Genomic DNA, 22,651 nt, shown 5'->3' with positions numbered 1-22,651 from the left:
TCAGTCGCCACGGCGCCTTTCTACTTCCAGCAACCATCAGGCTCGGCTTCCTCCGCCTTCACAGGCTACGCACCTGGCACGTGCCCTGCTACCATGGCTATTGCAGTCCCCGCGTTAGCCCCCGCAGCGTATTCTCTCTCACAGCTCTACCAGTCCAGCTTCAGGATGCGGCTCCCTCGGTCGGGTTAGGGGGTTTCTCCAAGGGCAATGGTTTGCTGAGAGATGGCCAGTCGAAGCTGGCACGTTTGCCCTCGGGTCGAGTCGTCTGCGCTGTTCGAGCTTTACCCTATCGTAGCAGCTAGCGTTCTGTGGGGCAAAGCATGGCGGCGTTAACGTATAACCATGTTTTGCGATAACAAAGCAGCGTCAAAACGGCTGGGAAGGTGGTCTTCCACAGCATACGGATTTTACATCCGGTTGAATTCGGTGAGTTCGTTGCACACGTCGGTGTGGTACAACACAGAACTCTACGTTCGCAATCAAAGGTTCATAATTATCTTTATACCGTGTACTAAAAAATGTGTAAGTTTTCTCTTCATAATGCCACCTCAAGCGTTTTATTAGCCGTTTTCTGTTATTACTTTTTGCTGGAGAAGGAGGGGTGGGCAGCTGAAAGGAGTCGTAGCGAGACATGTTGTTTCGGCCTGGCATTCGAGAGGGCCTAGTGCACTGTTCGGTTAACTTCTTGTGTCTGAGGTTTTTCACTTTAACATGCATGAAGTTGATGGGTTTTAGGCACTGTGGTAACTGAATATCACTAAGGTTTTAGATTGGTTCAGCTGCTGCTCACTAACTCTCACGTTCCTCTGCTCGCGATGCGATTCACATATCGATCAATTTATTCAAAAGATCCAAAGACAAAGAACAGGTACATTATGGTATAATTTTATATTATTATTTATAGTCTTATTGTTAATAGCTTCAGTCGTGTTGGTATTTAATTTTTCATTTGCTCGTTTAGCTATGTATGACAGTTAACAATGTTGGTGTATTACAATTATTTACGCGTGTAGGCCACTCCAACTCTCGATATTTCAAATAGATTAGTGTGCTCTCTCAGAGCTGGGAGATTTCATCCTTATTTTAACATATTACTCGAGACGGTGTTTCTCACAGCGTTCTCGGGTTCATGCGTTCTCGGGTTCATGCGTTCATGCGTCCATGCATACATGTCTCCTACTCAGACTTTTCCCCTACACGGGGTATTTAATTTTTCATTTGCTTGTTTAGCTATGTATGACGGTTAACAATTTTGGTGTATTACAATTATTTATGTGTGTTGGCCACTCCAACTCACACTCGATATTTTGAATAGATTAGTGTGCTCTCTGGGAGATTTCATCCTTATTTTAACATATTACTCGAGACGGTGTTTCTCACAGCGTTCTACGGGTTCATGCGTTCTACGGGTTCATGCGTTCTACGGGTTCATGCGTTCTACGGGTTCATGCGTTCTACGGGTTCATGCGTTCTACGGGTTCATGCGTTCTACGGGTTCATGCGTTCTACGGGTTTACGCGTTCTACGGGTTTACGCGTTCTTGCGTTCATGCGCAAATGCGTACACGTCTCCTACTCAGACTTTTTCCCCTATACGGGGCCTGACTTTCGCCGATGTCACCTTCTCTTCTTGCAAGGCATTTTTCCATCTAAAAGCGATAGCCTAGGAGCAGCTGTTACTATTATCATTTCAAGAATCAACAACTCTGTCCTTACGCTTCCATGTTCCTTTATCTCAAGCTTCGGCAATGCACGTCCCCGAATCACCTGTTTATTTGCGGCCTGCCAATGCCTCAAGGGTGGTTCAGAGTCCATCTCGCGACGGTGGTAGAAGGGTGCGGCCTACCATCTCCCCTCTACACTCAGTGGCGCCACCATGGGGTGGCGAGGGGTGGCTACTGCCACCCCAAAATCATTCTTTGCCACCCCTAAGACAATTTTTATTATGCATATTTATTTAAAATATATAATGTAGTCTAGATTATATTATAATGTAGTCCCCCCCCCCCCGGCCAACAATCGCTGCCCGGGATGTTTATAGATTTGCTGTGGCCCCCATTGGCCACCCCTGGAATAATCTTCTGGAGGCGCCACTGTTTACACTGGCCACTCCTCCCGGATTGGAGCGGCAACCACAGCCGCTGAACAAGGGTTGCCGGTCGCGTCTATCAAACGGCTGGGAAGGCGGTCTTCCACAGCTTACGAATCCTACATCCGGTTGAATTCATGGTTCTTCCTCCAAGCGCACACGATGCTCTAACGTCGGTTAAGGCAGGTTTATCACGTTTGCTACTACAGCTGTTTTTGGCGGCCTGTTTCCTTTCTAGTTTTAGTCTTGGTGTCAAGGTGTCATTTTTGTTTGTATTAGTTTAGTCACGTTCATACTCTTTCCAGTGATATCGAAATTCCGTTTAGGTATTATCAAAGATACAAGTGCGTAGATTTGTTAAATAAGGTAAACGGTCGAAAATTGATGTCGTTATGTCTCAACAGTTGAAGTTCCAGTTGGACAAAATAACGTATTACAGTTTATCGCCTAGTTTAGGTCAACGGAAATGAAGACATTTTAGCAGTCTTATTTTGTAAAACACTTTCAGTCTCGTTTGTATTCGCCAACAACATTGCACTACGTATTTAATTATAGTTATTGTCATATGACCAGCATTGTTCTCCTCACGCGATAAAGGTTCGTTGATGACGACATTTAGTCATAATTTTCGGTGTCAAAAGCAACACTATTTGCAACTACTGGTGGTGGTGGTGGTGGTTATCAGGTACTAAACTCATAAAGCAAAATTTGGCTATATAACTCAAGGTTAACCTGCAGCAACCCCGGCAAGTTTGACCACGTCGGTGGATCATCTAGAAAACACTCGAGTTCGGTGTCACGTTGGTGGCATATCATGGAAAAAATAAAACTCAAGGTTCGCAGCGGCGACCCCGGTGAGTGCGTTGGCCAAAGCGCAGTGGTAACAACTCGGGCACTCGTAACTATGACCACGTCGGTGGCACGTTATCTATTACTCATGGTTGACTGCAGTAACCCCGGTGAGTGCGTTGACCATGTCAACGCACAATTGGGGCACAACTCAGGCACTCGTGAGTTTGTTGCACACGTCGGTGCGGTACAACACAGTACTCAACGTCCTACATCCGGTCGAGTTCAAGGTTCTTTCTTCAAGCGCACACGATGCTCTCTAACGTCGGTTAAGACAGGTTTTACACGTTTGCAACCATAGCTGTTTGTGGCGGCCTGTTCCTTTCTAGTGTTAGTCTAGTCTTGTGTCAAGCTGTCATTTTAGTTTTTATTAGTTTTAGTTACATTCATACTCTTTCCAGTGTCATCGTAATTCCATTTAGATATTATCGAAGTTACAAGTGCGTAGTTTTGTTAAATAAGGTAAAAGGTTGAAAATTGATGTTATGTCTGGAACAGTTGAAGTTCCAGTTGAACAAAATAACGTTATAAGTCTTTATCGCCTAGTTTAGGTCAACGAAAATGAAGAGACATTTTAGCAGTCTTATTTTCGTAAAACACTTTTTAGTCTTGTTTTATTCGCCAACTATATTGTACTATGCTTTTAATCACAGCTATTGTCACACGCCCAGCATCCACGTTGCGTCCAGTCTCGTTTTTCTCACGCGATAAAGGCTTGTTGATGACGACTCTTAGTCATAATTTTCATTGCCAAAAGCAACACTATTCTGGCGGCCTGTTTCCATTCCAGGGTTATTCTAGTCTTAGTGTCTAGCTGTTATTTTAGTCTATTCGTTTTAGTTACGTCTATATTCTTTCTAGTGTTATCGAAATATATTGCACTATGTATTTAACTACAGTTATTGTCACACGCCCAGCATGCACGTTGCGTCCTGTTTGTTTTTTGTTTGTTTGTTTGTTTTTTCTTTCTCACGCGATAAAGGTTCGTAACCCTAACCCTTTCGTTGCTAAAAGCGACATTATTTGCAACTACTGGTGGTGGTGGTTATCGGGTACTAAATTCATAAAGCAAAATTCGGTTTCATAACTCAGGTTAACCTGCAGCAACCCCGGCGAGTGTGACCACGTCGGTGGATCACCTAGAAAACACTCTTGAGTTCGCTGTCACGTCAGTGGCGTAAAATAGGAAAATAAAACTCAAGGTTGCAGCGGCAACCCCGGTGAGTGCGTGACCACGTCGGTGGCACATCAAGGGCACTCGTGAGTATGACCACGTCGGTGGCACGTTATCTAGTACTCATGGTTTGACTGCAGTAACCCCGGTGAGTGCGTTGCCCACGTCGGTGGGAACAACTCAAGCACTCGTGAGTTCGTTGCGCACGTCGGTGCGGTACGACACAGAACTCTACGTTCGTTGCAGCAAATCCGGTGAGTGCGTTGCCCACGTCGGTGGGCACTACTCAGGCACATGCAAATTTAATTACCACATCGGTGGCATAATATCAAAAGCTCAAGTGCAGGGCACTCGGAGTTCATTGACCACGTCGGTGTTTAACACGGAAGTTCACAATATTTGCTGCAGCAACACCGGTGAGTGCGTGACCACGTCGGTGGCACAGCAAGGGCACTCGTGATTTCGTTGACCACGTCGGTGTTCAACACGGAACTTCACAATATTTGCTGCAGCAACACCGGTGAGTGCGTGACCACGTCGGTGGCACATCAAGGGCACTCGTGAGTTCGTTGACCACATCGGTGGTTCAACGCGAAAGCACTCAGGTCACGCAGCGACCCCGGAGAGTGAATCGACCACGGCAGTTGGTACAGCACGAAAGCACTCGTGGCTCGCTGCGTAACAGCTGCAGAGTGCTCTAAATTTTAATTGATCTCGCTGAGGTATTTTATGTCGACTGCTTTTACGTGATTCATCGATCTCGCTGACGGTTTTAAGCTTATCGTTTTATGGTATGTATGATTGACTCTTAATATGTCGTGTATATTGGGTATGCCTTTTATCTTCCAGAAGCAGTATAGATCCTTGTCCACTTCTTCTTCGCGGGTATGTATGGTCTCATTACCCCCTTTCGCTATTCTATTTTTGGGGTCGGCTCCGCCCCTGCCAGTCCCGGCAGGACATGCCGAGTTATCTCCTACTTCTGGCGAAGGCCTACGTCCTCTCTTTTGGGGAAGGCTCCGCCCCTGCTAGTCCTGGCAGGATACGCCGAGTCCGCACGTCACCCTGGATCAGTGACGAGGCTCATGCCAAAGATTTACCATGCAAAATATTCCCATGTCGTTATTTAAATAAATCCTGTTCATACTTATCGGTGATCGAGTCTTTATGGGAGAAATGTTAAGCTTGCTGGTAGTTCTACCAGGAGGACTCAAATCACGCGCGGCTGGCCGCCAATCACCAATCACCAGCTACCAATCACCTGCCTACACCTGCTCTATAAAGAGTAGTCTAACATATGTCTTTGCTGCTCAGGTCTTCGTTCGACGCACCTCCATCCACCCCACCACCACCAGGTCGGCCTCAGTCTACTTGTCCAGGGGAAGGCTCCGCCCCTGCTAGTCCTGGCAGGATATGCCGAGTCCGCACGGCACCCTGGATCAGTGACGAGGCTCATGCCAAAGATTTACCATGCAAAATATTCCCATGTCGTTATTTAAATAAATCCTGTTCATACTTATCGGTGATCGAGTCTTTATGGGAGAACTATAAAAAAGGATGGATTTATGTTTATTGCAATACAAATACACCTTTTTAAAAATGTATAACCTTGCCTACACTTTATGAACATCTACTTCGGACATGGCTCCACGCATTCGCCGGCTTCTTTGAAAACAAATGCACATGGCTCGCGTAGAAGTGCATGGGGAAGGGTCGTCAACGAGTTGTTACGACAGTGTTGTGAAATATCTACTACGAAGCTGTAGGGGGCGCTGTGTAGAGAAATGTGCGTGCCAAAACCAAGAAAACAGCCAAGAAATGCCCGAAGTTGCATAGTGGGCCTTTAATAGCGCACCTACGCGCTATAATCCTCCAATCATACTCTGGCGCGTGTAGCGAGATTAGGGAAAGAGCAGCTGGTGACCTTCTCGTATTGAGGAACTAGATCTCTAGAAAAGGTTAATCCCGATTGGGTTTAATTTTTCTAATCAGAAAATTAATTTCAGCGTCTCCTCGTCGTCCCCTTATCATTTTGACTAGGTTTAACGTGTGGCTCTTCAGGTGGTTTAGGGGCTGATTCGAGATCCTCGGGTCCTACTGCAGGGTGGCCGTTTGTGGGTCGATTGCTCAAAGTCATTCAATGTTTTATCGACCCATCCGTCTATCTCTCTCTCAGACGTCCATCCCTTCTTTTCTTCCACCTCTCTATCCATCCGTCTTACAACTTTCAGAAATATTGCTGTACTAACATCGTGTCAAACAACGATCATACTTGGATGCACATGTTCCATGTTACGTGCTTGTGATTGGCCAGACCCGGGCAAGTTTGGTTGCTAATCTGTCTGAGCGGGGCAGACGCTTGCACATGCCAGAGCAAAGAAAAACATGAGCTCGCAGATTCGTCTGGTAGGCTACCTAGGCTACCAGTACCCTGCAACACAAAATGTACCATGTCCCATGTCCCCAAAATGAAACAAAAGCATTCCTCAGAATGGAAATCAGCTATCCTGAAATGGAAAATCCTGACAGTGCATCGACTCAGAGTTCTGGTTCAAGTTTCCAGATATCCTAACCTTCATTTTAAAACAGGCCTCCATTCTTCTGTGACACCCTGATATCCCGTCTGGGGTTCATAAAGTAGGGCCTACCTTCCTCTAAGCGTCTTGACATAAAGCCTAGAGGCAGTGATGCAAAAAGTGGGTATGCACTATATGTGGCACATAGGGGCGTCAAAGCGATGGTAAAAATACCATGAAATGACAAGAAATGGAGGAGGATGTGGAACCGAGAGGTGACGATGAGGTGGAGGAGGATGTGGAACAGAGGGGTGAAGAGAAGGCCTTACTCAGAAGATCCATCTGGCCACCACCACACCAGATTGTGGACTCATTTATGCAGTGCATGGTTTAGAATGCCCCACAGAAATGTCCTGTTGGGCCATATCCAAGATCAGAGAAGAGTAACGGTATTTTTCCCTAGCATACTAACTTCGTTCAATGTCCAATGGAGAAAAAGTGCAGTGGGATTGGTTACTGGACTCCAAAAGTAAGAATAAGGTGTAGTGTTTTACATGTAATTTATTTGGTGGAGCTAGAGTTGTTGCACATGGGTACAATAACTGGTTGTGTCTTTCAAAAACATTTTGGTGCCCTAGGCATGATTGCTTAGTGATGTTTAACCCATCCAAGATCTTTTGTATCTTTTCTAATGACAATGATCCTCATCTTTTCTATCTTTGTCCCTTGTTACCTGATTTCTTTAGCCATATTTGTAATATTTATTAAAATAATGCTGTTTTTTGTGTAGTATTTGTATAGTCCTGATGTTTTTTCTGTGTCCTATTTGGTATATGGTTACTTAGTTTGTAGTTTCATGAAACCCCTCCATCCTCTTCGGTCTTGTGCCTTCCGATCCAGTTGCTGCCATGTCAGCCCTTTCGTCTTCATCTCCTGCTCTGTGGTTCTTCTCCAGGTGACTCTAGGTCTTCCCCTCTTTCTCTTGCCTTGTGGGTTCCATGGCCCGCTTTGTAATTGATTTGCTTTTTCTGAGTGTGTGGCCTATCCATTTCCATTTTCTCCTCCTGATTTGGGTCTCTATTGGTTCTTGTTTGGTGAGTTCCCAAAGGTTGGCATTTGAGATGGTGTTGGGCCAGTAGATTCCCAGGAGGCATCGTAGACAGCGGTTGCTGAATGTCTGTAGTTTGTTGAGTATGGTGGTGGTTGTCTTCCAGGTTTTGGATCCGTAAAGTAGAGTGGACTTGACATTTGAGTTGAAGATTTTTAGTTTGGTCTTGATTGGTATGTTTTTTGTTTTCCAGATTTTATTCAAGATGTTAAATGTTGTCCTTGCTTTCCCAATTCTGGCTTTGGCATCCTCCTCCGATCCTCCTATATTAATTACACTCCCAAGGTATGTGAAACTGGTTACATCCTCTAGCTGGTTTGGATCCATGCTTATCTGTGTGTTGTTCTTGTTGTTGATTCGCATTAATTTGGTTTTTGATGAGTTGATTTTGAGGCCGAACGAAGCAGCAGTTATCTCTAGTTTGTGTGATTTCTCCTGCATCTGTTGGTGGGTGTGTGCAAGTAGGGCCAAATCATCAGCAAAATCCAGATCCTCTAGCTGTTCGGTCAGGCTGAAAGGCGGGACCCCTCTGGAAGGGCCCCTCTCGCTTCCTCTTTCCTGTGAGAAGCGAAGCAGTAAGCAATATACTAGGCTTGATCACGATGAACATTTAGCCAGTGAGCAACAGACTTTTACAATAAAAAGAAGAAACTGTGTTAATGCGAGATAAAATAATTGTCTGCGATAATAACGCGTTAACTTGCCCAGCCCTAGTAACAACTAATGTTAGCTTGCCATGGTTATTTGCCTCATGAACAATGCTTACGACATTAGAGATGATAAGATATTTGTTTGCTTACTTTATCAAGCTGGCTCAAGATGTTTCCTACCATAAATGTAACTTGCATGCCTAGATGACATATTTGCAGGATTTAAAAAAAATCTGAAAGAAAAGGTGAACTAAAACGTTTTTAACCTTAAATGTTGTCAGGGCCTTAGCTTGTATCATATCTTCAGGTAGTTTATTCCAGCTATGTGTTGCATACTAGCCAAATCTTTTTTTTTTGTTTTGACTCTGGAAATAATTACCTGACTGAACCCAGTTGATCTTAAAGGTAGAGGGTTCATATCTGATACTTAGGGTTGATTGATGCTACAGCAATTTGAAGTCATATTCTCCTATTAAATCCCATTGTATGTTGAGTTTCAAACAAACCCGAGTTTAGCTGAAGCAAAGTCAAATAATACACAAAAGGGTAAAATAGGACCTAGGCTGCTTTTATTTTCACTGATTGACATATCTTAACAATTTAAAAGCATTTTAGGTCATATTTTCCCTTAAACATCAAAACAAAAAGTTGGCCACCGATAGCTCCCAGGCAACATGTGGGCCCTACGTGGGTTTGAAGGCATGGGACATGCTTGAAGATGGGACCCCGCCTTTTTTCCTGCTCACCTGATTTATCCCCTGTATTCAGTGGCGGACTCAGGGGGGGGGCAGGGGAGGCGACCGCCCCCCCTCGTGGCTCAATGGTTGAAAAAGCGTGCTAAAGTGCCCTTCAAGAGTGTAGAAAACGAGAGGGAATGCCTTATTGGCTGCCCTTTTCACGTGCAAAACATGATTAGGTGCCCTCTAGGGTGGCCCTCTAGAACAAGAAAATTCAATGACGTGCCTTAATGAGTGCCCTTATAGTCCCCTTCTGCCCGTCTGGTGCCCTTTTAGTGCCCCCTTTAGTACCCTGATAGTGCCCTTCTGCCCGTCTGGTGCCCTTCTAGTGCCCTGATAGTCCCCTTCTGCCCGTCTGGTCCTTCTAGTGCCCTGATAGTGCCCTTCTGCCCGTCTGGTCCTTCAAGTGCCCTTCTAGTGCCCTTCTAGTGCCCTTCTGCCCGTCTGGTCCTTCTAGTGCCCTTCCAGTGCCCTTCCAGTGCCCTTCTAGTGCCCTGATAGTCCCTTTCTGCCCGTCTGGTCCTTCTAGTGCCCTGATAGTGCCCTTCTGCCCGTCTGGTCCTTCAAGTGCCCTTCTAGTGCCCTTCTAGTGCCCTTCTGCCCATCTGGTCCTTCTAGTGCCCTTCCAGTGCCCTTCCAGTGCCCTTCTAGTGCCCTGATAGTGCCCTTCTGCTCGTCTGGTCCTTATAGTGCCCTTCTAGTGCTCTTCTGCCCGTCTGGTGACCTTCTAGTGCCCTTCTGCCCGTCTGGTGCCCCCATGGTTGAAAAAGTGTGCTAAAGTGCCCGCTATGGTGGTGAAGATGAGAGAAAGTGCCTTATTGGCTGCCCTTTATACATGAACAAAAATTAATGAGTTCACTAGGTTGCCCCTGATGATGATGATGATGTGCCCTCTAGAGCAAGAATATGGCAAACCGAAAAAAAACATGTTGTGGTTAGCTATTGAGGTGCAGACGTTCCTCTCTTTGGTAGCTGACGAACGGGGAATGCGAGGCGTTGCTTTCATGTGGCGTCGCCATGACAAACAGCTACATCGAGTGGTACTTAAATCGCCACTGGCTAACGAAGCAAAAAGCGGATTAAGAGTATGTCAGTACCCATAGTGGAAAAGCGCAATTAGATGCTACGTAATATTTTCAGTTTGCATAATCCGCTTAAAATGTATGTACATTTTTTGAGCGTTCAATATCATTCAAGTGTAGGTCATTTCATGCAAGAGAGACGATAATGGTCAGCTATCCCCTCAACATGAAGGAAAACTTCCTTAAATGTTTCTGTAGCTGGCTGTCAGCGGTCAAAGACTGTATGGTAGCGGCACATTGAATTTTCTCCAGTCTAATTTTTAATTAAATGTTAGTAAAGATGAAAGCAGTAAGGCATCCTCCTTTCTTTGGCTAAAATGTGAAAGTGCACAATGATGTGAACAACTCATTTTGGTGTTTATAAAGTCGCTAGAATAAGGGGAAACAGTGTCTTTGAAGCAAAATAATGTCTGGGGCCCCAACATGGGGCCCCACCAGCGGACACGGTGGCTTTTCTAACTTGATGGTGTCTTGTTCCCCCAACGCACTTGTTACATCTCCATGTAACACTTAAAAGAATAGTTGGGCTCATAATTGAAACGGGGGGTCTGCGCAATGTGAAAGTGCACAATGATGTGAACAACTTGTTGTTCACATCATTGTGCACTTTCACATGATGTGATAATTTAAACGGGATGTGATCACATGATGTGATAATTGAAACGGGGGGTCTGCGCAATGTGAAAGTGCACAATGATGTGAACAACTTGTTGTTCACATCATTGTGCACTTTCACATTGCGCAGACCCCCCGTTTAAATTATGAGCCCAACTATTCTTTTAAGTGCTACATGGAGATGTAACAAGTGCCCCGAATGGGACCTTCAAGGCAGCGCTTGCTAAGGTTAGGGGATAGGACCTTCCAGGCAGCGCTGCCTTTAAGGCTCCGTTGGGCGAACAAAACACCATCAAGTTAGAAAAGCCACTGTGTCCGCTGGTGGGGCCCCATGTTGTCCAGAATGTGCCCTTTTTCTTTTTTCGCCCCTGCCCTTCAAACAGTCTGAGTCCGCCACTGCCTGTATTGTTAGTGCCCCCTTGACAGATTGTTTTATGCTGTTTCTTAGCTCCCCTAATTGGTTCTCTCCGTCCTGTTTCTGCCTGCATGCCTACTTGTCCGCCCGTTTTTGGATTAAACCACAGTTTTGAAAAGCAGGGGTAGATTCTTTAAAAAAAAAAATATTAGTTGAGCCTTGCCCTGCTTCAAATCCATCTTTGGAGCTTTACTCTGCTTTTGGGTTCAGATTTCACGCACACACCTGACATTTATGTATGTTGCCTACTTACCAACCTAGACCCAACCTAACACCAAGTTTAATCCTGCATGAAACCCATGTGGGCCATTGACATTGGGCCATTATCGAAACCGTGGATATTCCCATACAAGGCCCGTTTTTATGTTATTTATGTTTAACATTAATAAATAAAATGTCCATAAGAAAACAGCAAATTAGAATAAACTGATTCATCTTCATAATTAAATCAATGTGTTTAACCTTCAATTCTGATGAGGTTATTGTGTTGAATCCTGGTTGCATATCGACGTTGTCATTTATTAAAAAACAGATAGTGTCAGTTCCCCTTAGATAATTCCCCTTTTCTTACGTCATTTGACCACTTCCTTAGCACCCAATAGATCACACACAAAAATACCATTTCCAACCAGCTTTTATCATTAACACATTATTTTGATTCGCCATAAGCATCGGGAAACAGACCAGATCGAGGAACATTTGTTTTGTGGAATTTTGATATTATTATTCTTTTTTAATAATAGAAATATGCACAGTAAGTATTTAACTTAATTTAACCCACTTCTTTCACTACAATACAGCTACAATTCAAGTACATTATCTTTCTGCAAAAAGGAAATTAACCTATTACCATTTCAAGCATGTGTTTATTTTTGCCTTTTATGTTAGTTTTTGATGAAAATGCTTTTTATTTCATCACTATTATCATCATTATAAGAAACCGTTGGAGGGGAGAGAGTAAATCAGTTGACGATCAAATAGGAGCTATTTTTTCTGAATTTATATCAAAATCATAGAATGTAGATTCTAGTTGTTCTCTAAAAGCTTGGTTGTGCAACACGTCATGTTTTGGAATTATGCCAATATTAATTTCCTGCTTGGACTGTTGGATAAATGGATAAATGAGTCCATCTAACTGCCTGAATAAATAAATCAAGTAGGCATGCTAGCTGACTAAATATATGTGTAGAAGGTATATAAGGCCTATTAACTGATGCTTTCTCGATCTGTCCTCTGATGGTTGAGTTCTCTGGTTCAGGATAATCTTTGCGTAACCTTGCATAACCTAGCGAGCCGAATCAATGGGACACAAGGCATTATTTCTCAGAGAAATCAAACGTTTATTCAGATGCATTCAACCTGAATAAAGTTTGTTCAAGGGAAGAACACAACCTGGACTTGAAAAGTCTATGCATCTTATCTGTTATCTTCAGGGCTAACAAATAAGAGTGAAGCGAAACAGACACATGCTCAGAAAAGGGGCACAGATTGTAAATAGTGAAAATCGATGACATAAAATAACAAAACTCCAAAAGAGAAAGACATCCTTCACAATAACAAGATATCTGAGTGACATACATGCAGAATGTCGGTTACAGAAGTAGAGAATGTTCTACTCGGAAAGAAAACTCAATATAAATTATAACTTGGACTACTAGTTGACTCATATAAATGTAAAGCAGGTCTTCTAACTGACTAAAAATAAATGTAAGCAACTCTACCAGAGCAACAGGGACATCATCTCCTCATGTTAAAATTGGTTTAAGGCCAGCACTATTTAGCCTGAAAAAAAAACAGTTTCTCCTTTTTTATATATATTTTTTTATTATGGTTAAAAAATATATAGATTATAGAGGACTATGGCTATGACTCAAATTCATTATGTTCTTACAAAAGATTAATTACCATGTGATTATGTTTAACTGAGGCTGTTTAAATCATGTAGGCCTCATGTAGGCCTATAGACGTTTTCATGAAATCTCAAACCCATAGCATCAGGATGCTATGCTTCAATTGCAGTATTTTGATAGCAGATTGTAATGACCGCTGTCTGTGTATCTTTGTGTGTCTGCTTGACAGTCTTTTAGGATTGGCGGTTTTAACCTGAGGGATTCCTCGGACTGAAAGAAATTAACAAACAAAACCAAAGATCCACCTGGTAGGACTCGAGATCCATTGTGTTGGAAATTAACAACATCACCAATCTTCTTTTTGTGCTGGAATGAAAACGAAAATTGCGATGCCGTTAAGGGAAATTTGTTTTTGTTCATTTGGAATATTATATTTCTCTTTGAATAGTTTTATTTTTCCAACTGCTGGTTACGTGGTGAAGGGCTGCCAGATCACACAGAACACACGGGCCATATGTAAGAACAGTTTAAAAGTGTTTCCAAAGGAAATTCCAGAAACAGTCACATTTATAGACCTGTCTGGAAACAACATTTCTAAATTAAATAAAAAAGCGTTGGAAAATTTACCAAATCTGTTGCACTTAAATCTGGGACACAACTTCATCTCCAAGATTGAATCTGGCACTTTTGTGGTTCAAATCTCTCTAAAGGTGATGTTTTTAGACAACAATATGCTTTGTAAGCTACAGGATGGTATGTTTGATGGCTTGGTCAATCTCATAGAATTGCATCTGACTTCCAATCAGATCCAAACAGTAGCACCGGCCTCTTTCATGTCTCTGAGCAAGCTTGGGTTTTTGGACCTAGGCCACAACAAACTGCGCGACTTAAAAAACATCTTACATCATACACCACATTTACAAAGCCTATACATTCCAGCAAACAACATTTCCATTTTTCATTCATGGGAGCTGTCAAATAAGTCTACAGAACTTGTTACACTTGATTTGTCTCAGAATGAGCTTATGTTCTTTAGGCTCACTGCAGGTATCTTTCCCAAACTCAAAAAGTTGCACCTTGAGGATAGTATAAAGAATGGTATCGTCTGGGAGGTGAGTAACACATCGTACCTTAGAAGTGTGCATAAACTAGATATCAGTGGGGTTCGCTCCTCATTACATGGACTGCAGGAAGTGCTAGAGACATGTAACTCCTCACTGCAGTATCTGAAGTTAAACCATATCAATAACAACCTGCAGGTTCTCATCAATATTTCCTGTAAAATCCCAACGCTGTACTCATTTCAAATCCGAAATAACTGCATCAAAGATATTAGATTAGACATGCTGCACTTGTGTACTAATCTAAAAGAATTGGACTTGGGGATGAATGAGATAACTGCCATCTCTAACAATTCGTTCAAATCACTTAGGAAGCTTAAGACTTTAATCATAAAGTCTAACTTTCTCACATCAGTCCCCCATGCCGTAAGGAAAACTCAAATCTTAAAACTGGATCTCAGCTACAATAACATCAATGCTCTTGGCTGTGACGATTTTGCCGATATGAAACAGCTCAGACATCTCAGTCTATACAATAATCCTCTCATGGCTCTCAAGGATTGTGTTTTCAAAGATTTGGTCCATTTAAATGTCTTAATGTTGCAAAACAGCAGCATTGATAAATTAAATGGCGCCTTCAAAAAAAACACGCCGAATCTTGAAAATCTTATTTTGTCAAACAATCATCTCACTGTTCTAGATCATGGAGAATTTAAAGCCCTGAATTCCCTCAAGAATTTGGCATTAGAAGTGAATAAATTAAAACAACTTAATGATGGGACTTTTTTTGGACTTTCCAGTCTTAGACAACTTACTCTCCGATCAAATGAAATAACTGAAATTACAAACGGTGCTTTCAGTCACTTGGAAGCTTTAAAGACATTGAATTTGGAGAGCAATCACATTAAATATGCATCGTTAGAGCCTATTCCGTATCCGCCATTTGCTGAGCTTTCACAACTAGATACTTTGTTTATTTCAGATCAACACAGACCTCGTAGGGACAAATTCCCTCAAAACTTTCTGCAAGGCCTGACAAATCTGTCAATAATCTATATACAACGTAACCAGCTTAAAACCTTGCATCCACACACCTTTAACTATACTCCTAATTTGAATAGGCTCCATTTGTCTCAAAATGCTTTCGCAGACATTCCCAACAATTTGTTTTCCCCGATTCAAAAACTAAAAAGGCTTCACATTTCACAAACAAACCTAAGGTCTCTAGATTTTCTGCTCCATGCTAACCTCACAGAGCTGGAGTTATTGCAGGTGGGGAAGAATACATTTTCTGTTATCACAGAGCCAGTGATGCTGTCTCTGTCAGCCCTTGAATACCTGGATTTGCAGGGTAATAGCTTCTCCTGTAACTGTGACAACGCGTGGTTCCTCCAATGGGTAATCAACAACAAGCAAACACAAGTGTTTGATGCTAACAACTTTGAATGCAACTTCCCACCAAACCTCAAAGGGAGAAAACTTTTGGAGATTGACGTCCGTTCATGTACGGTCGACATGGGGTTCATCTGTTATATTTCAACGACATGCGCGGTCATCATGACCATAGCAGTCTCCTTCACCCACAAGTTCCTGCAATGGCATCTGGTCTACGCGTACTACCTCATGCTGGCGTTCCTCTACAACTCAAAGAACAAGGACAAGGGTGCTCATCAGTACGACGCCTTCGTCTCCTACAACACAAACGACGAGGGCTGGGTGCTGGGGGAGCTGCTGCCCAAGCTGGAGGACGAGCAGGGCTGGAGACTGTGTCTGCACCACCGAGACTTCCAGCCAGGTGAGGAGCCCTATCCTGAGCATCCTCTTCACCTCTATTAGCATACATGCTAGCCTACACTATTTCATATATCGTACATGCCAGTGGATATGCTATTAGATATGCTCATCAACTTGGTAGGGAGATTTTTCCTGACTCAGAATGAGTTGTTTTTTTCATCTTGTCTTTGAATCAATAAATCTTGGCTTTGAATCTTGTCTAATGCCCACTGATTATATCCTGCTTGCTCACACTCACCTCTTCTCCATGTCAAATATAAAAAATCCAATGCGGCGCTAAACAGGGCGTTCAATTACAACAGATTTAGTTTGAAGCCGCACAACGCACATATTATTAAATTGCGTTTGAGCCTTTCTGACATGGTCTATGTGGTGCACACATACGAATTGAACTATTTGTATTCATTGAAAGGCTGCTCTTGCTTTATCTTTTATAATTGCTTTGCAGATTGAAAGACAAACACATTGAAGGCAAAAGACAATTCGTTGCATGGTATAGTTCATTGCAGGAGCAGTTTCAAAAGAGACTAGAGGCCCAATACAGAGAATCCTTGCATGTTTTGTTTGTATTTACAGCAATGGTTTCTGCATTTGCTCAGTTTGTTGGTAGGTTTTATATATTGTGAATCAATGTTGTTTGTCTGTCTCTTAAACTTGTGGCCTATATATAATTGGGCAAGAACATACAGACATGCAATATAAAACTAGAAAGCTATAAGCGATGGTAAGTTTCCAAATAAGACTTAATAAAATTTGGTAAATCAAAAATCAAACTTTGATATACTGAATATTACTAGTTGTATAGACAAATAATATAAATTGCACATTTTGCCTTATTAACATAAAAAACTATAGGTAATATAGGCTAATCTTCAACTCGATTTCAAAATAAGAATATCTTTAAGAGTTTAGTATTCAGACTGTAAAACATGTCAAAGAAATACTTAATACTTATAATATCAAATAAATGGAAACAGCTGTTCAACACATGTTGTGTTTGAGATTCACACCGTGGAATGGCATCGTACAGAGGCGCCCGCATGATGGGCACTGGTATAACAACTGACAAGCTATAACGCAGGGGGACGGGACACAAATTACAAACTAGCGACAGGAAAAACTCTCAGAGACGAAAATCACTTAAAACTCCCTCATAACATAAATGCAATCTGGTTTCATTGTATCTACTTAATAATATTTTATCATTTTAAAATCAGGGTTGTTGGCCTCAGAAGTAAAGTGTGAAACAGAACAGATGTATGACTGCGTTAGCATCTAAGCTAATGAATGGTTCAAAGATGGCTAACATTGACTGACTCACTCGTCTCACTAGTCAGACTTTTTATTTATATCGCAAGTCTGATGGCAGACAAGCTCAAAATGGTGTGTTTTTCTTTCGCTCGATTCATTTGTTTCAATCAATTATGTCTCTTGAGGATCTGTAGGCGAAAAGGAAAGAGGAAGCATGGCGTACCTCCCCCCGTAAACCCCAAAAAATTCTGCTATAACAGTCGGACGGCTGGACCTGAGATGGGTGACTAGCCAACTGATCTTAGGCAAGATCAGTTTGGCTAGTGCGAGCGTGGCTCGCACTAGCCGAAAAGCGTGGAAAAGCGTGGCTTTTCCAGCCACGCTTTTCCAGCGTGGCTGGAAAAGCTATATTCATTAAAAACAGAGTTTAGATCAAGGACTAATCTAAATTATTTAAATTGGTTAAATCAATGGATTTTGGGGCCATGCAATCGTGGTCTACTAATTCCTAGGATTTATAGCTCTGAGAGAGCGACAGAGCACGAGCGTTTCAGAAGAACTGCATTCTTACTGGTCGGAATTGGCGCGATCAAGAAGTTTATTCTGTTTGCCTTATCAATTATTATTGATGTTAGCCCTTCATTCTTTAGCGCTGTGATGTAACAAAGCTTCAGTTTGTTGTTTTACTTTTCTATAATTTTTGTGCATTTTCACTGACCGATGCTTTTCAGGTAAACCCATTATGGAAAACATAACAGACGCCATCTATGGCAGCCGGAAAACCATCTGCGTGGTCAGTCGTGATTACCTGGAGAGTGAATGGTGCTCCAGAGAGATCCAGGTTGCCAGGTAAGAATCCAGAGTTTACATGCATGACCAGAATATGGTTGATCATTAATTCAGCTTCACATGTGTACTTGTGGTCTTATTAGGTATGACCCCCTCATACCTTCTCCGTCAAAATGTCAAGTGCAACGGACCAAAGCCTTAATCACACATTTACAGACATGCTATAACGCTCTAACCACTAAGCCAGAAGTTTGCAACCGGCAAACCCAGTTAGTTTGGAAAAGGAAAAAGATGGTATGGCAATAATTCAGTGCATAAGGACAAGTGGCCAAAACAATAGTGCTGCAACTCATTTTCCCGCAATGTGTCAGATTGACTGTGCTGTCCGTGGAAAGAGTCCTGCATTTACCCTGTTTGAGCAGGGCACCCAATTATCTCCAACACGTATGTCAGTTAAAGAACCACAGGGGATTAAACGATTCAATCACCGCATCGCCATGGGGTCATTTTCCCTTAACTGACTTGCTGATCAATGACTGGCTACATCAATGCATGGAAAATGCAATAGGTTGAAAATGTGTCAAAAACAATCAAGTAAAGTACTTGAGTATAGTAGGAAAGTATTTCCACTCCAGGGCCAATACAACCATGTGGATAGGTATAGTTTGTGTAGAGTGGGTGCCCCGGGTTAAACAGCTCACACATATAAAAAAACAACTCTCCCTGTTTCCACTTCCCCAGCTTCCGTCTGTTTGACGAGCAGAAGGACGTGCTGATCCTGGTGTTCCTGGAGGACATTCCCATGCAGCAGCTGTCTCCGTACTACCGCATGCGGAGGCTCCTGAAGAGACAAACCTACCTGAGCTGGTCCCGCGCAGACGCACACCCAGACCTGTTCTGGGAGAAGCTCCGGCAGGCCCTGGAGACCCGAGAGCACCCAATGGGTGAGCATATACGGCTCACCGTGGTGAACGGACCCCCTGGAGAGAGACCAGACCATTAAAAGGCTTAGAAATGCTGGGGGGAGGGGGGGGGAATGGATTATACTAGAGACATCCGAGGTCTATCTCGAGGTCTGTCTCGAGTGAACCAGTTATCCTTTAAGGCTGTATTATAAAACACCCTCTTAATCTGGTTAATGGGTACATCTGCTGTTCATTTGTACTTGTATGCATTGTCGACATTGGTTTGAACATTGTCTAATGTGTTCCAATGTGTGCGGTTGGGCATGTCAACTTCTGATGAAATCTGCGGAGAACTAACCTGAGGTTTGCCTGCAAAATTGAAGACTCCTTCAGGGTGGGAGTTCTGTTGTTTGCCAATAGCTGAGTTTATTAGCTCAAGTGCTAATCAATCATTAGCATGCAAAGGTATGTAGACCGCTATCACTATAACAAGGGTGAAGTTCCCTAAGTGTATGGAAGGGCCTGCATTTCACCAAGATATGTTCCAGATCGGGTGGGCAGAGCCTGTCCATGACACTTGTGACTGCGTACCAAACAACGTTATCGCTTGTTTTTTCCGTAGCTCTATAGCTTATTATTGTATCTAGGCCTTTCTTAAAAGGGGAAACTATGGTCATTGGTCAAGCAGTTTCTCATTACTTTGAACAAGTTGCAAATGCTTTGGTACATCCATGCAAATGATTATGTACAATTCTCTGCTCTTTCCTACATTATCAATTGCTTATGTCATGTTGATCAAAATGTATCGTAATGGGTCTCTATTGAATAGTCCCATCCTCCCAACATTTAGGCATTAGTGCATTGCAGAAGTCTGTACATGCAAAATGGTTCAACAAGTTGTCATAATATGTCAAGCATATTTCTAGAAATTTCCATTAGACTTTTTATTCTTCCCCAGCTGAATCTTGAGCTTCTCTGATGAAGGGAAATGTGTGAAGCGTAACCAAGCGTAACCAACGATCAACCAGTTTACTGAAATAGCTCAAAGGTGCATCTCATGAACCATCACTGACAAGTATATATATACCTGGAGCTGGAGGACAACACAATGTTACAATGTCTGATAATGGAAGGACAAGGAATTGGACGGGGTCAAAAGCCAGAGAGAAGAAGAAGAGGAAGAGGAGTGAGGCTGTATGAGAATGAGAATTTGTTGCCCACCAGACAGGAACCTCTGGAGGTTTAGGAAGACTGCACTGTAATTCCTACAGCACTGCATGTACAGTTTTCCCTACGGACATTGTCCTATGTTCACATTTCTATTTTGTTTTTTTCTTTGTGCTATGCAGTGCTGTCTTTTCCTTTCTGTATCGCAATAACATGGTCTTTCGACAAATTACTATACAAACAGTAAAAGGGTAAATGTGAATCTTGTCCGGTCTTTTAATCAATCTCCCACATACACTAAGGTGTAACTTAGAATTTACAATAATTGTCTTCAAAACTTTAGCCATAGTTAACATCAGAACATCCACACAGAGTTATATTGGAAACATGACTAAGCAATTTGACTGTCTTATCCGTACACAATGACATAAGGACTTGTCATTCTGATGGCACTGACATGTTCATTGACACAGATATTTACTTTTGAGAGATGAACTAATGATTCTGAGCAAGACTGGCTTTTGCAGGTAATCCATGGTGATTTGCTATTCGTACGAATTGTTTTGAGAAATGCACTTACTGTTTTGCAAATTTCGAAGATGATTCGAGAAATGTACCAAAGAAACTGAGAAACTGAGAAAAACTTTAATCGAATGGTTTGCATAAGAATCAAGTTTTATGATGGATGAATTTAACTAAAAGATTATTTGTAGTGTGGAATTTTTTGCATGTTCAATATTAACCAAATTTAGAAGATGAATTCGAAACTGCTGTTTTTATCAATAGTAATTGTATTATAAATACAATGCTTGTTCACAGAAGATATTTTTTTCTATATCACTGTTACACTGCACTAGATTTTTTTTTAAAGCTTAAACATATCACTATGTCAAATGTCATGATTATATACACATGCATACAGTGGTGTAGTGTCAAAGTAGACATACTTAGTTAATGTAGGCCTACTACTTCATTCGTTTTTTCGGGATTTGTACTTCACTTGAGGATTTACATTTCTAGCAACATTCACTTGTACTCAGCTACTTTTCCTTAATAAAATGTATACTTTTACTTCATTACATTTTCCCTTTGCATCTTTGTTACTCGCTAAAAAATAAAAACTGAAGCAATTAGAAATGTCATGATGCTTGGACATGGGAACAGCGTCCCCGGTTCATTCTGACCGGGGACATTAAAGGCACCCAGTGCAACTTTATGTAAACATTCATGAAAAATAAACATTCAATTTCTAGTCTTTTTTACACGTAGTAAGTTTCAATAACTCCATACCATTACATATCGACATTCAAGGAGCAAAGATGAGACGTCGTTGTGTGGTGAGAACTGATAGAAAATCATAAACAACAACAATCGCCGGTGGGGAGAAGCCATTTTTCCATTGACTGGAAACCTGCTTTATTTATTGTAGGTTACAAAAAATAAAGAAAATGGCGGCATTGTTGTTGTTATCGTTTTTGTATCAGTTCTCACCACACAACCGACGTCTCATCTTTGCTGCTTAAATGTCGGTATGTAATGGTATGGAGTTGTTGAAACTTACTACGTGTAAAAAAGACTAGAAATTGAATGTTTATTTTTAAGCCTCGAAAGTTGCACTGGGTGCCTTTAAGAAATTTCGGTCTTCCTCATTTTTTCCCCGGGTCAATGACCGGTAATAACCGGAAAACAGAAACTCTGCTATAAACCGACCTAACTTTCATCGTCAACACCGAACCCGATTTTCTCAAACAGAAGTTTCAAAATAAGATCTAGTAGTAAGTACGGGTAGCATAGAACTAATGTTAGCCAAGTGGGGGCTCAATGATTGCTAATTGAGAGAGGTACAATTGCCATTAAGGAAGGAAAGCATAGTATGCCTTGCGACTGTGCTTCGCAGTATGCCTTGCGAAACCCAGTATGCCTTTCGAAACACCTCGTGATTGGTCGACGAAACGCTACAGGAAAGCCTAAAGGGCGTTCTTGTGTCATGACGGAAACGCCCAAGCCTGCGGATGGACCCTTCTCAAATACAGAAGCCCAGTTACGCGACGCGCGTGTCCTAGCAGTCATGAACGAGCACACACACACACACACACACACACACACACACACACACACACACACACACACACACACACACACACACACACACACACACACACACACACACATCTTATATTAAAAGTGAAAAGCCTATATGGTTGAAAAGGTTTTTTCATCGCCTTTCTATTCACGCAAAACATTACCTGTTAAAGATTATATTAAAGGGGTAAATTCCACCAATGATCCATTATGCATTTATTTATTATAACAGCTTTGATATATGGCAGAAATCATCGATATTTAAATTTCCTATAATGAGTGGACCTACCACTCGGCGGTTCCCAATTGTCACCACCAGAGGGCGATCGTTTATTAGGTAAAGTGACAGCTGAACCTTACCCGTTTAGAACTCGTATTTGGTTGTAATTTGGTTGCATCAGGTTTCCAATGAAACATCGCCAAGCCCTCTCTCGCCATAAAACTCAGCAGGCCATCCTCACTTGGCATATTGCATTGGCCTCAATGTCACAGCATTGTTGGCAACTGCTGTTTTCGAG

At 42.2% G+C, this 22,651-nt stretch overlaps 1 protein-coding gene across 4 annotated transcripts; it reads left to right on the top strand.

Moving 5' to 3' along the window:
* Positions 1-11,821: 11,821 nt before the first annotated feature.
* LOC115547548 (toll-like receptor 13) lies at positions 11,822-21,127 on the top strand. Of its 4 annotated transcripts, XM_030361857.1 has the most exons (5): positions 11,847-11,988; positions 13,314-13,392; positions 15,617-15,940; positions 17,922-18,039; positions 18,721-21,127. In XM_030361857.1, exons 3-5 carry the CDS (start codon positions 15,661-15,663, stop codon positions 18,980-18,982), a joined length of 660 nt encoding a protein of 219 aa, XP_030217717.1. In that variant the 5' UTR covers positions 11,847-11,988; positions 13,314-13,392; positions 15,617-15,660; the 3' UTR covers positions 18,983-21,127. The 4 variants fall into 4 exon arrangements, with proteins under 4 accessions (XP_030217716.1, XP_030217715.1, XP_030217714.1 ...); XM_030361855.1 differs by having other exon boundaries at positions 11,827-11,988; positions 13,322-15,940; XM_030361854.1 differs by having other exon boundaries at positions 11,827-11,988; positions 13,314-15,940.
* Positions 21,128-22,651: the final 1,524 nt, after the last annotated feature.

The sequence above is a fragment of the Gadus morhua genome, chromosome 7, assembly GCF_902167405.1.
Source record: "Gadus morhua chromosome 7, gadMor3.0, whole genome shotgun sequence".
NCBI lineage: Eukaryota > Metazoa > Chordata > Actinopteri > Gadiformes > Gadidae > Gadus > Gadus morhua.
This window is presented reverse-complemented; position numbering and strand designations above follow the sequence as displayed.